The sequence below is a fragment of the Thalassophryne amazonica genome, chromosome 3 (assembly GCF_902500255.1).
Source record: "Thalassophryne amazonica chromosome 3, fThaAma1.1, whole genome shotgun sequence".
Taxonomy (NCBI): domain Eukaryota; kingdom Metazoa; phylum Chordata; class Actinopteri; order Batrachoidiformes; family Batrachoididae; genus Thalassophryne; species Thalassophryne amazonica.
In genome coordinates, this window is record NC_047105.1 from 98,570,678 (window position 1) to 98,590,822 (window position 20,145).

Sequence of the window (20,145 nt, forward strand, 5' to 3'; positions counted from 1 at the left end):
CAGAAAGCCTCGTCCACAACTACCACAAAAGACTCCAAGCTGTCACTGATGCTAAAGGGGGCAATACACAGTATTAAGAACAGGGGTATGTAAACTTTTGATCAGGTTCATTTGGGTAGTTCTCTTGTCATTTTGATTTAAAAAAGAAGAAACACAGTTGGTTGACAATAAATGGCTTCACCCAACCACTAACCATGAATGAAAAAAAAAGTTTTTGTGTTGTCATTCATATTCTAACTCAGCCACATGGAGTGTGCAGCCAGTACATTCTGAGTGCCGGTCCCAAGCCCGGATAAATGAGGAGGGTTGTGTCAGGAAGGGCATCTGGCGTAAAACAAGCCAACTGAACTATGCAGACTCAGAATCGAATTCCCATACCGGATCGGTCGCGGCACGGGTTAACAACGTCCGCCACCGGTGCTATTGCACAACAGGGTGCCAGTGGAAATCGGGCTACTGCTGGGCAAAGACGATGAAGAAGAGGAGGAAAACGTTGCCACGAACAGCGGGAGAAGAAGAAAACTAGAAGGGTGGAAAGTGGGAGGCAGAGCCTTCAGCTTTCAGGCTCCTCTCCTGTGGAACCAGCTCCCAATTCGGATCAGGGAGACAGACACCCTCTCTACTTTTAAGATTAGGCTTAAAACTTTCCTTCTTGCTAAAGCTTATAGTTAGGGCTGGATCAGGTGACCCTGAACCATCCCTTAGTTATGCTGCTATAGACGTAGACTGCTGGGGGGTTCCCATGATGCACTGTTTCTTTCTCTTTTTGCTCTGTATGCACCACTCTGCATTTAATCATTAGTGATCGATCCCTGCTCCCCTCCACAGCATGTCTTTTTCCTGGTTCTCTCCCTCAGCCCCAACCAGTCCCAGCAGAAGACTGCCCCACCCTGAGCCTGGTTCTGCTGGAGGTTTCTTCCTGTTAAAAGGGAGTTTTTCCTTCCCACTGTAGCCAAGTGCTTGCTCACAGGGGGTCGTTTTGACCGTTGGGGTTTTACATAATTATTATATGGCCTTGCCTTACAATATAAAGCGCCTTGGGGCAACTGTTTGTTGTGATTTGGCGCTATATAAAAAAATTGATTGATTGATTGATTGAAATGAGAGTGGGGACTTTGAATGTTGGTAGTATGACTGGTAAAGGGAGAGAGCTGGCTGATATGATGGAGAGGAGAAAGGTAGACATATTGTGTGTGCAAGAGACCAAGTGGAAGGAAGTAAGAGCAGGAGCATCGGCGGTGGGTACAAGTTGTTGTACCATGGTGAGGACAGGAAGAGAAATGGTGTTGGGGTCGTTTTAAAGGAAAAGTATGTTAAAAGTGTGTTGGAGGTTAAGCGAGTGTCTGACAGGGTGATGAGTGTGAAGTTGGAAATTGAAGGGGTGATGATGAATATCATCAGTGCATATGCCCCACAGGTTGGTTGTGAGATGAAGGAGAAAGAAGATTTCTGGAGTGTGTTAGATGAGGTGGTGGAGAGTGTGCCCAAGCATGAAAGAGTGGTGATAGGAGCAGACTTCAATGGGCATGTTGGTGAAGGGAACAGAGGTGATGAGGAAGTAATGGGTAAATATGGTATCAAGGATAGGAATGGGGAAGGACAGATGGTAGTTGATTTTGCAAAAAGGATGGAAATGGCTGTGGTGAATACCTACTTTAAGAAAAGGGAGGAGCACAGGGTAACATATAAGAGTGGAGGAAGGTGCACACAGGTGGACTACATTCTTTATAGGAGATGCAAGCTAAAAGAAATCACAGACTGTAAGGTGGTAGCAGGAGAGAGTGTCACTAGACAGCACAGGATGGTTGTTTGTAGGATGACTTTAGAGGTAAAGAAGAAGAAGAGAGTGAGAGCTCAACAAAGGATCAGATGGTGGAAGCTGAAGGAGGAAGACTGTTGTGTGAAATTTAGCGAGCAGGTGAGAGAAGCACTGGTTGGAGGGGAAGCAATTTTGGACAACTGGAAAAGTACTGCAGATGTGGTGAGGGAGACAGCTAGGACAGTACTGGATATGACATCTGGACAGTGGAAGGAAGACAAGGAGACTTGGTGGTGGAATGAAGAGGTCCAGGAAAGCATAAGGAGAAAGAGGTTGGCGAAAAAGTTTTGGGATAGTCGGAGAGATGAAGAAAGTAGACAGGAGTACAAGAAGATGCGGCGTAAGGCGAAAAGAGAAGTGGCAAAAGCAAAGGAAAAGGCATATTGCGAGCTGTACAAGAAGTTGAATAGTAAGGAAGGAGAAAAGGACTTGTACCGATTGGCCAGACAAAGGGACAGAGCTGGAAAGGATGTGCAGCAGGTTAGGGTGGTAAAAGATGCACATGGTAATGTGCTGACAAGTGAGGAGTGTGTGCTGAGAAGGTGGAGGGAATATTTTGAAGAGTTGATGAATAAAGAAAATGAGCGAGAGAAAAGGCTGGATGATGTGGTGAGAGTAAATCAGGAAGTACAAGAGATTAGCAAGGAAGAAGTGAGGGCTGCTATGAAGAGGATGAAGAGTGGAAAGGCAGTCGGTCCAGATGACATTCCAGTGGAGGCATGGAAATGTCTAGGAGAGATGGCAGTAGAGTTTCTAACCAGATTGTTTAATAAAATCTTGGAAAGTGAGAACATGCCTGAGGAGTGGAGACGAAGTGTGCTGGTTCCTATTTTCAAGAACAAGGGTGATGTGCAGAGCTGCAGTAACTACAGAGGCATAAAGCTGATCAGCCACAGCATGAAGTTATGGGAAAGAGTAGTAGAAACTAGGCTTAGAAAACAGGTGAAGATCTGTGAGCAGCAATATGGTTTCATGCCGAGAAAGAGCACTACAGATGCAATGTTTTCTCTGAGAATACTGTTGGAAAAGTACAGAGAAGGACATAAAGAGTTACATTGTGTGTTTGTGGACTTAGAAAAAGCTTATGATAGAGTGCCAAGAGAAGAGTTGTGGCATTGTATGAGGAAGTCTGGAGTTGCAGAGAAGTATGTCAGGGTAGTGCAGGACATGTACAAGAATAGTGTGACAGCGGTGAGATGCGCAGTAGGAATGACAGACTCATTCAAGGTGGAGGTGGGATTACACCAAGGATCAGCTCTGCGTCCTTTCTTGTTTGCAGTGGTGATGGACAGGTTGAAGGATGAGATCAGACAGAAGTCCCCATGGACTATGATGTTTGCAAATGACATTGTGATCTGTAGTGAGAGTAGAGAGCAAGTTGAGTCTAGTCTGGAGAAGTGGAGATATGCTTTGGAGAGAAGGGGAATGAAAGTCAGTAGAAGCAAGACTGAGTACATGTGTATGAATGAGAGGGAGCCCAGTGGAATAGTGCAGTTACAAGGAGTAGAAGTGGTGAATGTAGATGAGTTTAAATATTTGGGGTCAACTGTTCAAAGTAATGGAGAGTGTGGTAGAGAGGTGAACAAGAGAGTGCAGGCAGGGTGGAGTGGGTGGAGAAAGGTGGCAGGAGTGATTTGTGACCGAAGAATATCAGCAAGGGTGAAGGGGAAAGTTTACAAAACAGTAGTGAGACCAGCTATGTTGTATGGTTTAGAGACAATGGCACTAATAAAAAGACAGGAGGCAGAGCTGGAGGTGGCAGAGCTGAAGATGTTGAGATTCTCCTTGGGAGTGACAAGAATGGACAAGATTAGGAACGAACATATCAGAGGGACAGCTCAGGTGGGACGGTTTGGAGACAAAGTCAGAGAGGCGAGATTGAGATGGTTTGGACATGTGCAGAGGAGGGACCCAGGGTATATAGGGAGAAGGATGCTGAGGATGGAGCCACCAGGCAGGAGGAGAAGAGGGAGACCAAAGAGGAGGTTCATGGATGTGCTGAGAGAGGACATGCAGGTGGTTGGTGTGACAGACGAAGATACAGAGGACAGGGTGAGATGGAAACGATTGATCTGCTGTGGCGACCCCTAACGGGAACAGCCAAAAGACAAAGAAGAAGTTGTCATTCATATTCTCTTAAAAATGACCAAAAAAGCAAAAAATTCTGTTAGGGTATGTAAACTTTTGAACACAACTGTACATATCCTGGCAGAATATTTGATTTTTTGGCCATTTTTCAGAGGATATGAATGATGACACAAAAACCTTTCTTTCACTCATGGTTAGTGGTTAGGTGGAGCCATTTATTGTCAAACAACTGTGCTTTTAAATCATAATGACAACAGAAACTAACCAAATGACCCTGATCAAAAGTTTTCATATCCTAGTGATTTTGGCCTGATAACATACACACAAGTTGACACAAATGGGTTTGAATGGCTACAAAACCATCCTCACCTGTGATCTGTTTGCTTGTAGTGTGTGTGTGTGTGTGTGTGTGTGTGTGTGTGTGTGTGTGTGTGTGTGTGTGTGTGTGTGTGTGTGTGTGTGTGTGTGTGTGTGCGCGCGCGCTCCTGACAGGCCCTTCCATCTTTCATCCAGTGCTGCACTGACGTTTCTGGCTTCTGAGTCATACAGAAAACAAAAGAATTGTCAAAGAAAAGGTAACTCAACTGTATAAAACAGGAAAGGGATATGAAAAGATATGCAAGGGACTGAGAATGCGAATCAGGAGTGTTCAGGAGGGTGTCTCCAGTAGGCTCATGCTTAGTCATGCATGAATGGAGGCTTTGTCTGTCACTGCTTCTTATGAGAAGAAGGAAGCCTGAATGTTGCAGCCTGAACATTGCATATGGCTAAATAATTACCAAATAGGACTAAAACATTTTTAAATATTTAACAATAATGGCATTTTGATACATACACTTTATTTCTATTGCATGCAGCCTGACTTTGGACATATTGGTTCTGCCACTCATCTGGGGGATGGGTCTTGCCCTCGTCAGCTCGGCGGTCCCTGCCCGTGCCTGAGGATTGGTTGTGCTGGATCCATTACCGTCAAGGTACGTGCACTCACCCTTGTGGCTCCTGTCATGCCGGAGTGGTCCATGTCATATGGTAAGTTTCTGTACTTGGGTCTTGGCCCATTACACCAGCCATATTAGTGATCGGATATTCAGCTGTGATGGGGGTCTCTGTACGTGGATGGTCCACTGTTGGTGACCATCGCCACAATTAGGTTCTGGGTGTTCTCTAGAGGATCAAGACTCTGGTGTCCTGGAATACGTGTATGGATCTTCACTAATAAGACAACAGACCATTACTGTTACTGCATGTTCATGTGCGATTGTTTGTCCTGGTACGTTGTATCATGGGGATTCCGCCAGTTTGGTGTTTCACAAATGACATCACCTTACTGTTATTACTGTTACCACTTGTCTTTTGTTTTTGTCTTTCTCTATGTTGTTTTGGTGTAAAGACCTTCTTGGCAGAAATTGTCTGTTAGCTTTAAATAAAACATTATAGGCAGATCAAGAAGGGCAGGTGAAGAGCACACATGCACATGTTTACTTATGCACAATATGTTATCTGTCTTGCAAAATCAAACTGGATATAAAAAAATGGTTCTTTCTCCCAGTTTTGGCATATACCATCACAATAACATTTTCCAAACCGAGAATTTCCATTCAGATAATAGGAGATGTTAGTTGTACATGTTGTATGTGCACCTTTATGTTTTAACTTGTCAACTTGTCAACGATTTTAACAACTGATATTATTTGTCCTGTCTCATTTAGAAGAGTGAAATAAATAAAAGGTGCACCACTGCTACTGTGAAGCACAGAGGCGGATCGCTGATGTTTTGGGGATGTGTGAGCTACAAAGGCACTAGAAACGTGGTCAAAATTGATTGCAGAATGAATGCAGCATACTGGAGGAAACTTTGGACTTATCAGCCCAGAAGGTGTACATGGGACGTACTTGGATGTTCCAGCATGACAACGATCCAAAACACAAGGCCAAGTCAACCTGTCATTGGCTAGAGCAAAATAAAGTGAAGGTTCTGGAGTGGCCATCTCAGTCTCCTGACCTCAATATCACTGACCCACTCTGGGTGATCTCAAATGTGCAATTCAAGCAAAACAGCCCAGGAATTTACAAGAATTGGAGGTATGTTGCCAAGAAGAATGGCAGCTTTACCATCACAGAACATAAAAGAGTCTCGTCCACAACTACTGCATAAGACTCCAAGCTGTCATTGATATTAAAGGGGGCAATACACAGTATTAAGAACTGGGGTATGTAAACTTTTGATCAGGGTGATTTGGGTAGTTCCTGTTGTCATTATGATTTAATGAGCATAAACACAGTTGTCTGACAATAAATGGCTTCACCCAACCACTAACCATGAAGTGAAAAAAAAGTTTTTGTGTTATCATTCACATTCTCTGAAAAATGCCGACGCACCCCCCAAAAAATTCTGCCAGAGTATGTAAACGTTTGAGCACAACTGGACTTGAAAAATATGATTTTAGACACACATATCTGTCATAAGGTGTGTTAGCATGGTGTGAATTTTGACTGAAATCCAACAACTGGTTTAGGAGGAGTTGCATTTAAAAGACTCAAGGACAAAAGGACAGAGTGATTCTTATAAACTCCCTCAAACATTTGCTTGCATGTGGTATAAAAAAGTGAATACAAGTTTCAACAAAGAGATTCTACAATTAGTATTCCACAGAGATTTCTCACCTTTTACAAGTGTATGATTAAAAAAAACAATTAGTGCTTTAAAACATTCTAACTGGGGACACTTGCATGCTGTGTTTACTGCTAAAAACATGAGGATTTTGCAAGTGTTTCAGAGACCAATGGGCATTACAGCCACACCCACGCCCTCCACCAGTGTTGACATATGGCCCAGGAGGTAATGCAGATAAAGTCTCTCAAAAAGGCCTCCAAAACACAGATAGCAATTTGTCTGAGAGATCCTTAAATAAACTAGGAGAAAAGAAAAGAAAAGAAAAGAACCATTAAAAATAAAATGGGGTTTGGGAAATGAGCTGTCCCATTTCAATTCTAAAATGAACTGCAAATAATACATTTAATTAATGCAGCCATTTCCAAACTTACGAATGCTCTGGAGTTACTGGCTTCAGTTAACTCTTGCTCACCTTTAAAATCATCTTGCTGATGCTTGAAATATGTTTGAAAGCACTAATTTATCATTGCAAAAAATGCATCTGCTCAGATGTGCACATTTTAGACATTATTTGCAGTGGAAAGTGCAGTGTACTTCTGTGATATGTTCAACACTGCTGTAAAAGAATGAGAAAGAGCTTCACATTCATTTCCTTTGTAAACATGCTCAGAGGTTGAACGTAATGACATAATAATAAAAGAGATTCTGAATGTGTTTCGGATAATTGACTGCCACACACATTAGGGAAAAAAGGTGAAAAAAAGAAACAAGATCAGTCAAGTTCATTTTAACAGTGACGCAGAATTAACTGATGAAATTTGGAATTTGGAAATTTAACCTTTCATTTTTAATTTGACATTTAAAGCAGAAAACACATTATTTAAAACATCGCACATTCACATAGTCTGGTCATTTCTGTAATTGCACTTCTCTACTCTTGGACTTTTCCCTCTTTTTTTCCTTCTCTCTCCATCTTCCCAATTGAGACATTTGGTGACGAAAGCCGGCAGGTGTTTCCAGTTCCGACCTTTCGTTCTGATTGGGACAGACAAGTGGATACAGAATCAAACAAATTAAAAAAAAAAAAAAAATCATCTATCATGCATCAAAATTCATTGTTTCACCTCTAAAGGGATGAACTAACCTACCACAACTGGGATTATGACAGTGATGAAAAATGTCCCTGATGTGTAGGAAACACTGGGCAGTTGGTCTGTCTGCCAGAGATACATATAACACTATTGTGTTGCACGTGGGGATCCATGGACTCTAGATTGGGTAGTGTTTATAAATTAGGTAGGTGACATTTTTCAAGGGTGGTACTAAATTAAGCAAAGCTTGCTTGAGTTGGAAGGGTGTGTCATTGAGTCATTTCAATCAGTTTTAATGTTAATTTACTGCCTTAATGTATTTAGAAATTGTTTAGGTTCTTGTTGTCACATATACACTATTAATAATTATTATTACTATTATATAATTACTTCTATTTTGCAATTTGATTTTAAATGGAACTTTCTTGTGTCATGTATGCATTTTTAACATATTTACAATTATATTTTGTACTTACATTGAACTTACTCAAACTCACTCACGCATGCACGCTTATAATATATTGATGATTTACCACCCCCTGATGGATTGGTGTGCAAGTCCATAATGGAAATATCAACGTCCATTTTTCAGTGTTGTTAGCTAATATCGATAGTTTCTCCAAAAATAGTAGTCCTAGCACTGTTCCATTTCGGTGGCGTTCATCATTGACCCAAAATACATAAGCAAAAATAAGCATACCAAACAGCAAATGTCAGCTCTCCTCAGTTTGTCTGTGGTTGAAATTGCATTTGCATATGCAGGTGTGGGTGTGGCCTGCTCTGCTGGCTGTTGGCCCAGTTCCTGGGTGGGGAGGGGGTTGCCTCTCTCCGGGGCCAGGCTCGTGCGTGGCCTTCCCTGCCTCCAACTCTCCCTTGGGGTCTGTGGGGCCCATCTCTCTCCCTCCGGTACCTTGGCTGTTGCGGCCGTACCCGGGCCTCATTTCATGCCTTCCCTTGGTTGGGGGATTGCCCTGCAGGATGGCTCATCATTCTCTGGCTGCCTGGCTCCCTGGACCCCTGTTGGTTGGTTCTCTCTATGGGGCTTCTGATGCTCCTGCAGGACTGTCCGCTGCCTCCCCATCTTGTGGTTGTCCTGGCACCTCCCTTGGGTCTGGTAGTGGGTTGTGGGTTCCTGCGTGATCAAGGCATGGGGCCTGCTTCCTGCACTGTGCCTCCCCCTTCCACCGGCCATGTGGGATTCGGCCTCACATGTTAGATCCTTTAATGTACTTCACTACCTTAGTGCTTGCACACACTTTATATTGGATATTAAGTAGCACATTCTAGGGTTCATTTACGTTTGGGTCAGGTGTTGGTGCTGGTTTTGCAGGGTAGACTGTTGCGCAGCAGTATGCTGCAGTCTCCTACAGCAGCCTCCATCTGCCACTCCTGCCCTGCCATTTTGATACATACACTTTATTTCTATCGCATGCAGCCTGACTCTGGACGTATTGGTTCTGCCACTCGTCTGGGGGATGGGTCTTGCCCTCATCAGCTCGGCAGTCCCTGCCCGTGCTTGAGGATTGGTTGTGCTGGATCCTCAACTTCACCCCCCACCCGCCGCTGCTCCACTGTGGTCCATGTAGTGTGGTAGAGTGCATCTGGGTTCTGCCTGGGCTACTCCCCTGGCGGTTCATGGGGCTGCTCCATTGGCCCTGGTAGGTACCCTCCCTGGCCCCTTCTGCTGCCCTGGTTCTCCTGGTTTCCCCTGGGGCTCTGCATCCTAGATCCATTCCCGTCAAGGTACGTGCACTCACCCTTGTGGCTCCTGTCATGCCGGAGTGGTCCATGTCATATAAGTAAGTTTCTGTACTTGGGTCTTGGCCCAATACACCAGCCATAGCAGTGATCGGATATTCAGCTGTGATGGGGGTCTCTGTACGTGGATGGTCCACTGTTGGTGACCATCACCACAATTAGGTTCTGGGTGTTCTCTAGAGGATCAAGACTCTGGTGTCCTGAAAAAGGTGTATGGATCTTCACTAATAAGACAACAGACCGTTACTGTCACTGCATGTTCATTTGCGGTTGTTTGTCCTGGTACGTTGTATCTTGGAGATTCTGCCACTTTGGTGTTTCACAAATTACATCACCTCACTGTTATTACTGTTACCACTTGTCTTTTGTTCTTGTCTGTCTCTATGTTGTTTTGGTGTTAAGACCTTCTTGACAGAAATTGTCTGTTAACTTTAAATAAAATGTTATAGGCAGATCAAGAAGGGCAGGTGAAGGGCACACATGCACACGTTTACTTATGCACAATATGTTATTTGTCATGCAAGATTACACTGGATATAAAAAATGGTCCTTTCTCCCAGTTTTGGCATATACCATCACTATATATGCAGACAGAGAAGAAATTATGCATGCTTTCATTTTTACACACCCACAAACAGATGTTGCGGAAGACATCAAATGCACTGTCCTTCTTACTCATAGTAATAGCAACATGACAGTTAACTAAACTGAATAAACCAAATGAACTACCAAAAAAACAAATTAATAACACTAACAACATTGTTAAATTAACATGAACCAAAATAGCAATATTTAAAACCCCAAAACCCTGAACTCCCATGGTGAATTGCAGCATAATGTCCATTGTTCAGTGTTGTTAGCTAACACACACACACACACACACACACACACACACACACACACACACACACACACACACACACACACACACACACACACACACACACACACACACACACACACACACACACACACACACACACACACAGAGGCCACTTGGCAATTATGATATAGATTCTCACTGCACCACTGTGTCATCGTGGATGTGTCCGAAGAGATGCGACATGTTTATGCCGATTTTAAAAAAATTGTATGAGACAAGCAGCCTCTGTGTGTTGTTTGGACTTGGACAAAGATCATGCGGTGGATGCAGTTTCAACACCATTAAGGATCTATTTCAGAGTCATGTTCATGATGGAGCAATGTTGATTCATTATCTTGGAAGTGAGTGTGAAAACCAGACAGACATGTTTGAATTATTTATTTATTTATTTTTAAGGTGGAGGTAAAATGCAGAACTAAATGCTGGACAGGAGGAGTTCCCTGCACCTCCATATATAAAGCTGCATAAAGCTTGTCTTGCCTGAATAAACTATGCAATAAAGGATTTATCAATCAATCATAATGCATGCATGGCAAGGCCACCTGTCATACATACAAAAACAGGTGTATTTTGATGTTTCATCTGCACACACACAAAAAAATTTTTTTAAATGTATCGTTCCTCCATGCTTTACAAATGCTGAAAAACTCCTTTCACACAAACGTTTGCATTGACACAAGACTGATACAATCTGAGGTACTGTCTGTGGATCATATTAAAGAGGATGAAAGGTGCAGAATGCATGGATGTCCACATTCCACATTCAGATGCTACAAATTACTGAGCATTTCACTCACCTCCTCATATAAGGCCATATAAAACATGTCCCACACAAATCAAATAAATTCACAATTTATCAATCACTCATGCTGTATGCATAAGGATTTCATGGAGACACTTTCAAGGAAACATTTTGCGGCTTTGCATTCTGACCCTGACTCATGTTCATCAATAAGGCGTGAAACCAGACACATTTTTAATGTTGCTGAGTGGACTGTATTATCCAAAGAGTAATAATAATATTAGTAGCAATTGTTAAATTGAAAAGTTGTGTCAGTGAAACGGGTGCACCTGCGTGTTGTTGCCGACATGGCAGTCAGCTCGAGCGCACCACAGAAAAATAGACTCATCGTTATTTAATTGGCATTTAAATCTGCAAGTCAGACTAAACATGTCAGCAGGCCTACACTGGACAAGGTACAGAGCATGCACATTAGTTAGGACCCCTTCACAAATAACACGATTGAAGCCGACTAGCGCACAAAGGAGGAATTACATGTCATTTGTGAAAAATCGGAGCCGCCTCTAACTCTTCGTACACCTGTAGTCACAACCATTCGTGTACAGTGGTCCCTCGCTATATCGCGGTTCACCTTTCGCGGTCTTGCTGTTTCGCGGATTTTTTTTTAGTGCAATTTTGCATGCTTCTTCTTTTTTTTAACTGTCTGCTGTGCTGAGCTGCAGCCAAAATCTGGCAACAGGTCCAGAGACTACACTCGCTGTTTTGATGCAGAGCGCTCCAGCAGCAAAGAAAAAGCACGCGCATTTTGTTCTGCGTGTGTCTGTTTATAAGAATGTTCTCGCTCAGAAGAAAAAAAGAGCGCCAACAACTACCCATATTACTCGAAAAAAGATACCTGCACCGAGGTGGAAAAAGAAGATGCGCCGCGGCGCCACGACGAAGAGGCGCGATCAGAGGAACTGTGAAATACTGGTCAGTTACTATTAATAATTTCTTATGTGTCCAACCTCGTAGGTTGACCGTTTAAATTTGTTAGTTCTAAAAGTCATCATAATTATTTATAGGAAAACGTTCTATTTTTATTTCTCAAACAAATGTTTGGGCCTGAAAACAGGTTTTGATCTTTGGTTTCATTCTATAATACTGGACTTATTTTTCTACTAAGGTTTGAACTTTGAGAGTGTTTACACAGGAGATAAAAGTGAGAAAATGTGTGTAGTGAGGGGTTTTACAGCCTTAAAACATCTATAATAATTGTAAAAAAAATAACGCTACTTCGCGGAATTCACCTATCGCGGGCTATTTTTAGAACGTAACTCCCGCAATAAACGAGGAACGTGGAAATACATAAAAACATATACCGCTTTTGCGACGGGCTTTAGAGCGCGCACAGCGAGCAGACTGACAGGCTGTCCCAGCTGAAACGGACCATCCGTTCAAGTGGGCACGCAGCAGGTGATCTGAATGTCATGTCTGTCTGACAGGACATGCGCATTGGCCCAGCCCGACGCGTGTTCTGTGAGCGGGGCGCCACAGGACAAGCCAACAGTGTAACAAATATGCCACTTTCAGTCACGTATCAGCAGAAATACGCTGTAACAAACGTCGTTTAGTCAGTTATCATGGCACTGTTTTCTCTTTTTTGAAAAAAAGACATATCTGCTTGTTGATTTTAGCCAATTTATGCTCCTGTTATAAGACTGGGATTGTCGCACATTGGTAAAGTTTCCGTCTGGTAATCAGAGCTTTTGTAAACTGCAGGTTTAAATCCCGTGAGTGGCATTTATTTTTATTTAACAAGGGTTATTTAACCGCCAGGTTTCTGTATTGCATCCCCTTTTATTTAATATTTATAGCAACCCAGTGATATTCACTAATTATACAGCTGGCTTTTATTCACATCAGCGGCGCAATGTGGTGCAACACATCCCAGCTGTTCGCACTGTGTTCGTGCACACACACCATGGATTGTGATTCCCCATTTCATGTTTGGTTCGCAGATTTTCTTCCAGTTTCGCGTCTTTTGTATTCAGTGTGAAGGGGCCCTTAAATTGAGCTATGTGTGTAATGTGCTCTGTGTGGTCTAGACTGCACTGTTTGTGAGTTCTCCAAAATGAGTAATTCCATTGCAAATTATACTGTTAGGGAGATGACTTTTTTTTTTTATAATAAAACACCATCTTTTGAGTGCCCTCTGTCATGAACTTGTGTTGTATCAGTGGTGCACTTTTTTAAACTTCTGACACACTGCTAAAATTAAGACACATTGTCAAAATTAAGACGCACATCTACAAGACAAATATATCAAGGTGCTTTGTAGAAAAAAACTATTGAGGTGTGCCTGGTGTGTTCCCATAGCCTGTTGTGGTAGGTGGGAGACTTCGCAGTTATATTTACTACTTTGTTGTCATTTCTGAGTAAGTGATATTCATTGTGTTTGGCATTGTCTGCATCGGATCAAACACTTTAATCAGCAGCAGCAGCAGCAGCAGCTCAAAGAGAAATGTATAGCATTCAAAAACAAATGTGCCTTTGGAGGTTTGCCACTGGTTAGATGGAGGATGTGAGACTTACATGAAGCCATGGTTCCGTTAATAATTGTTGTTCTTGCCCCCACAAACAGGAAAGAACCCATTCACTACTTTGTGGTAAGATTTTTCATTCACTAATCAGACAATATTGGTAAAAACAAATGCTGATCTAATGACTGGAAGGTGAATTGTTGCTGAGCTTGTTGTGGGCTCCAGATGCAGGCACTCGAGTGAGGATGACGTATGAAAAGACAGATGTACCCACAATGTGGTATTCTTTCCAAGTAGGAAATGAAGTAATCAGAATGGCTCGCTGCCAAGTGTTGGTCAAAAGGCAAATGGAGCTATGCACAGATGAGACCTAAACAATCAGTATAATAAGCCACTCATTATAAACTCTCTGCATGCATGCTGCTCCTGTGCAAGTCAAAGCTGTACTCAATAAGTACATAGATCTGTAACTGATCATGCACAGCAGCAACACTGTTGATTCTCAGTTACCCAATTCAAATTTCTCCAAAACGCTCACAGAATAATTTACCGTATCTATGCGTTGGAATGCAAAATCAGACATTTTACTGAATTATATGGAGCAACAGGCTGTTTGACGAATGTAATACTGGCCGTGTGCTTGTGCAGCCACCCACCCCCTTTTCAGGCAGAAATTTGTGCTGGGTGTTCCAATACACGGATATGGTACATTAGCAGTCATTTGAGATTTCATGTACAAGTGGTGGGTGGTGATGGAGCAGTTGTGTGCCTGGCTGGTTGTCATCCAGGATGTGGAGTAGTTTTATGGTGTGGTGGATGTGTTGATGCGCGGCCCCAGTGCATCATCCCAGACCCAAAATGACGTTTGAGCTTCAACACTTTTCTGTAGGGCATTGCATGAAGAAAATGTAGCACGTTGTTATGTATGTATCTGCATGCCAGAAAGTTGAGAAGACACAAGAGTCACGAAAAAGTAACAACACAGTTGATTGAAAGTAAAGACAAAGGAAGTAGAATTACAACTGTGCACTCACAAGGCATGGCATGGCGGTAGAGATTGTCTCGGATAGTCTGCTGCAGCTCGTGATCAGGGGAGAGCTTCTGGAAGCGCTGGCTCAGGAAGTGTCTCAGGTCCTTGTTCAACTTGCTTCCTATTATTGTAGACACAAACAAGAAAATGTATGGTAATGGCATCAAACATCTAAATTTAGTAGTTGGTAGGTCCAAACCAACAAAAGGATTGTTTTTACACTTTCCATGTCTGTGCCTTATTTCTCAGTTGTAGAACGTTCAGTAAAACTGTTCATTATTTCATGGTATGATGCCAAAATGACGGCAGATTATTTCTCTGGGTGGCTGCATCCTGCAAGCAGCAGGCATGAATGAAGCAGAGCCATGCATGTTTGGCTGCTGAGATATTTTGATGCAGTTACAGTTTAAGCTAATATTAAATTACGATGTTCGTTTTAGAAAAACTGACCAGAGCAGTGGATAATCAGAACAGCCCTCTGCAGTGAATGTAGGCAGGACAGTGGAATTTCTGTGCTTGATTAATGATTGCAGCACTCAAGTCAATCCATACATGGCTGAGATCAATAAATTTCTCAAGCTTTGGCTCAATTAGCCCACGCCTACAATATATACGAATGAAAAACATTTAAAACAGTTGAATTTTTTTATTTTAAAGTCAAGACTTCAACATGTCCTTGATAACGCTGGCGCAAAAAAAAAATAAATAAATAAAAAATTCTTGCACGGACTTTGAGAACTGATTTAGAGTAATTTCGGGGTGCTGAAACCAAATCTGAACACAGATTTCCTCTATCACATAACATATTTTGCAATCTGCATGTTCCATATTGATGGATTACACAAACGTTGCTCATTCACTCACAAGGTTGACGCCACTAATCATGCACAAAAGCAGCTTCAAAATCAAAGTTTTTAAACCAGGTTTGCAAAATGTGAACAAAAGCCGTAATATCGTTTATGGCACCGAAGAGGTGTGCAAGACTGCAGCTTTTGCGTCAATGCTTGATACGAGAAATATGTTGTCATATCTTAAAAAAATGTGATGTGACTGGCAAAATCTAACACCAGATTTGGATTCAGTGCCCCCAAATTACCCAAAATCCATTGGAAAAACTCCATGCAAGAAAAATCGTGTTGACTAATGTAATGTTTATGTTATATTTGGAATAAACATAAAGATAATGAATGAACACCTTTATTTATTCCAAAGGAAATTATTTTGCCAGCGTACAGAAACAATAAACAATGGTTAGTTAAATACACAATTACAGAAAGTCTTAGTGTTCAACAGAAATTTTTTTTACTATAACAACAAATTTATGCAAAGTGACTAGAAGATATATTGCACAAGATGTTTGACAATATTCCACATAACTCTGAATGACTGAATAACTCTGTTCATCGTGTATTCGTCCTGCAGAAGAGGGACGAATTATACAGTCTGATTGCCACAGGTAGGAAAGACCTCCTGTGTCATTTTGTGGTGCACCACGGTGGTCTCAGTCTACGACTGAAGGTGCTCTGACAGGATGTCAGTGTTAGGGTCCACTACATTCTTTGTAAGTAGGAAAACCTGCAAAATTTACAGTGGATCAAATACTTATTTCCCCCAGTGTATTGAAAAACATTAAAAGATCTGAGCCTCCAGAAGAAGTACAGCCAGCTCTGACCTTTCTTATACACAGCATCTGTGTTTATAGTGCGGCCCAGTTTGTTTAGTAGAGAAGCTTGAATCTTCGACTGGACTGTGTTGCTTGACGCGAGGACGTTTCGCTTCAAATCGCAGAAGCTTCCTCAGGTAAAATTCTTGCTCTGGTAGTCTGACTTTTGTCTCACCCTTGTCGAGAAGAACAAACAGAAGCCACAAAAGCTGGAGTTTTAAACCTAACCAGACGCCTCCTACCGAGAGGCCGACTGCTATTGGCTAGTGACTAAACAATTGCTTTAATTAGCACCTACTGTGCTCTAGTTAGCACCCTCTTAATGACAGGGTAGCTGTCCCTCCTAACAATGGGACTGACGCCTCTCCTGATGGCGTGAATGACTCATTACCATGAACAAAAGACTGAAACTGCTTTTATCTGAGTACCCCATTTTAAACAGGGGACAAAGTGTGTCTCAGACCCCCTCCTCAGTTAAGGCTGGGTTTCAACTGTTTCACATAGAATGCCTCTTTCACCCCTCTCTCAAACCATTTCTTCTCTTTGGCTAAGATTTTAACTTCCTTGTCCTCAAACGTGTGGTTACTGTCTTTAAGGTGGAGATGAACTGCAGACTGAGGTCCACTGGCGCCCTCTCTGTGATGCTGGTATAGCTTTTTGTGCAAAGGTTGCTTAGTCTCACCTATGTAGTGTTTGTTACAGTTTTCCTGACATCTGATAGAATACACTACATTGTTCTGTTTGCAACTAGGGATCCTGTCCTTAGGGTGAACTAATTTCTGTCTCAAGGTGTTAACAGGTTTAAAGTAAACTGGGATTTTGTGCTGTCTGAAGATCCTCTGTAGTTTTTCCCCTACTCCTGCTAGATAAGGGAGAGACACTCTTCTTCTTGTCTCTGTCTCTTGTCTATCTGGTCACTTTGTTCTCTGGAACTTCTGCACTTTGTTCAGGGACCATCGTGGGTACCCACATACCGTGAGGGCTTTCCGGACAAGTTGTTGTTCTTTAGCTCTTCCCTCCGCAGTTGTGGGCACATGTAGGGCTCTGTGTTAAAAAAGTCCTGATCACCCTGAACTTGTGTTCAAGAGGGTGGTTTGAGCCAAAGAGCAGATATTGGTCAGTGTGAATGGGTTTTCTGTAAACCCCTGTCTGGAGCTGCCTGTTTTCCCCAATTGTAACATCACAGTCCAAGAAGGGTAAATGGTTGTTTCTGGCATCCTCACGTGGGAACTTGATATTGGAGTCCATCGAGTTGATGTGTTCTGTAAAGTCCTCAACCTCCTGTTGCTTGATTTTAACCCATATGTCATGGACATATCTGAACCAGTGAGTGGGATGGATGCCCGTGAAAGACGTCATTGGCATACAGCAGATCGATTGTCTTATTATCTCTTGTTTTACAATCAACAAACTGCTTGAAAGTGGGAAGGATGTTGAAAGGGAAACATGGTGAAAATTCCCAGAGATAGCAATGAAAGCACTGGGATGTAGTGTCTGTAGCCTCGCCGTCATGGAGGTGATGCCGCCACTGGCCCCTGACGTGTCTGCCGCCTGTGGAATTTAAATGATAAGAATGACAGAAAACTTTCACGGCAAATAAAAATGACAGAGACTCACTGACAACAGTTCAGTGTCTGGGCTACACACACACTCCTTCACCGTAACGTGTCCGGAATTATCACAGGGTTCTCAGCAGGATTTTTTTCTCAGCATAATGGGATGGAAAAATCACCTTAAGAAGCTGGGGATTCAGGGACTACTTAATCTTCGACCCCGCGGAAGCTTTTGCTTTATGGGCTTATAAAGGGCCTTCTTTTGTGTTTTTTTTTTTACTTTAAAATGTAGAGTAATCAGAAATGAATCTTGAAGTAAAAAAGAAAAAAAACATTTGTAAGGATTTTCTATAGTAAACTGCCGTGTATAAATTAGCATCTTCCACACTCTTCCATGTTTTGGCCTGATGCCTCATTTGTTTTGGCTTTAAAGTAAGGCTATATATACACACACACACACACACACACACACATCTTCAACCGCTTAGTCCAATCAAGGGTTGCGGGGAGCTGGAGCCTATCCCAGCAGTCAGAGCGCAAGACGGGGTACACCCAGGACAGGACGCCAGTCTGTCGCAGGACCACAAACACACAAATGAACACATTCACACCCACTCGCACACCTATGGACAATTTAAAGATTCCAATCCAACTAACCTGAATGTCTTTGGATGTGGGAGGAAACCGGACCCCCTGGAGGAAACCCACACACACACACACGGGGAGAACATGCAAACTCCACACAGAAAGGCCATAGGCGGGAATTGAACCCATGACCTTCTCGCTGGGAGGCAACAGTGCTAACCACTAAACCACCGTGCTGCCTAGTAAGGCTATAACAAAGACTTAAAAAAATTATGGCTTTACTTAACAACATTTCGCTCTTAAAATGCAGGCAATAGTTTTTCAGAAGGATATAAATGTGAAAAATGTGACTTTGGCCCCGGTCTCCCCTACAATACTCGCGCTGAAGCGCTGCTGCACAGCTGTGGTCAGCCTGGAGTGCTGAGACTTTGACACCAGGATAAGTGCTCCCCGACAGAATGGAGGAAATCTCATTTTGGGGAAAAACAGCTTTGGTTGGTTGTGGCATTCTGTCTGTTTTACAGTGCTTGGAAAGAGGTGTCATTTGATTTAAAATGGCAATTTGCTTTGAAGTTATTGATTGCAGAATGATCCGTCTTTCCAGCTTTACTTGGGAGAGAGCCACAGCAAATCCCACAACACACACGGAGCAGATGATATTATCATTATTGTTATTATTTTCATGAGGGACACTAACTTTAGTTTACGAACCAGAGAAGCAGGAGATATTAATGTCCCAGTCTACGGGAGAGAAATGTGTCATCGGCTGCCCCACAAAAAAGGCATGTTAATGATGGATGAATAAAAACTGTCCGTGTGAAGCGGTGGACAATTCTCATAGAAAGAGTCCCGTTTAGAGACTTTAATCATCAGAAAAGGTGAGTCACAACTGACATCTTTAATTGTGGACGCGGTACTTCTTATCGGAACCAGCAGGTCCACAATCAACGCAGAGAAATGATTATTTTCCCCTTACACATCCTCAAAAACAACGTAACGGACCAACTGCAGTGTAATTTACGCTGTTATAATGCTGGTGAGAACCTTGTATCAGCCTGTTGGAATGGTAGCTTTTCCAAATAGGTATATCTAAAAATTCAAAATAGAAGGAGCTGGTCTGCTTCAGTATCTGCCACTTACACTGACGATTGGGGTGAACGGACCAAACGTCCCTATAACCACTAAGATCTGGCCACTTCCAGGTCTTTCCACCTCAGGCAAAGCAATCACTGCAGTGTGGAGGTCTCCAAGCTCCCTCAACAGCAGTGAAACATGTCCAATCTTGTGCAGGAAAGGATGTTTTAGGTGCCAAACCACATGAGGCACCTCAGGTTTAGATCTGGGCGCTGCCCTGTAAGGGATGATGAACACATCTCATAGGGTAACGCAGTGCAGAGAAGAAAAACATACCACTGTGTTCAGAGAGTCTGCTGCAGCATCCATCAATTCCCCAACCTGTGTGAGGACTGACCTCCAATGGCAGTTAGATTACAGACACAGAGAGCTGAACCTAATATCTTTACAGAACAGTGCCAAATTTGACTCTGGTCACACTGGAGGCTGCGCAGTTTGTAGTAAAGTGTCAAAAGGCCTCACAGTTAGGTGCTGAAGAATGCACAGGTCTGTGCTGCACTCACAGCAATGTTTGATGCTGAGCACATAACTGTGAACATATATATACTAATCATTGTCACTTGGAAGGTTATTTGGCTGCAGACTCTCCCTCTCTTACTAGCCAAATCTGGGGCTGCTAGCATTACAGCCAACACTGTGAATCAGGCCTCCCACTGCAAGACT

At 42.7% G+C, this 20,145-nt stretch overlaps 1 protein-coding gene across 1 annotated transcript in view; it reads right to left on the reverse strand.

The window, feature by feature from the left end:
• The window catches only part of LOC117507809 (membrane-associated guanylate kinase, WW and PDZ domain-containing protein 1-like), a 467,280-nt gene that overhangs the window by 233,870 nt on the left and 213,265 nt on the right, over positions 1-20,145 (reverse strand). The window contains exon 2 of the mRNA XM_034167605.1: positions 14,552-14,668. Within this exon, the coding sequence (XP_034023496.1) occupies positions 14,552-14,668 (117 nt within the window). The remainder of the gene's footprint in view (positions 1-14,551; positions 14,669-20,145) is intronic.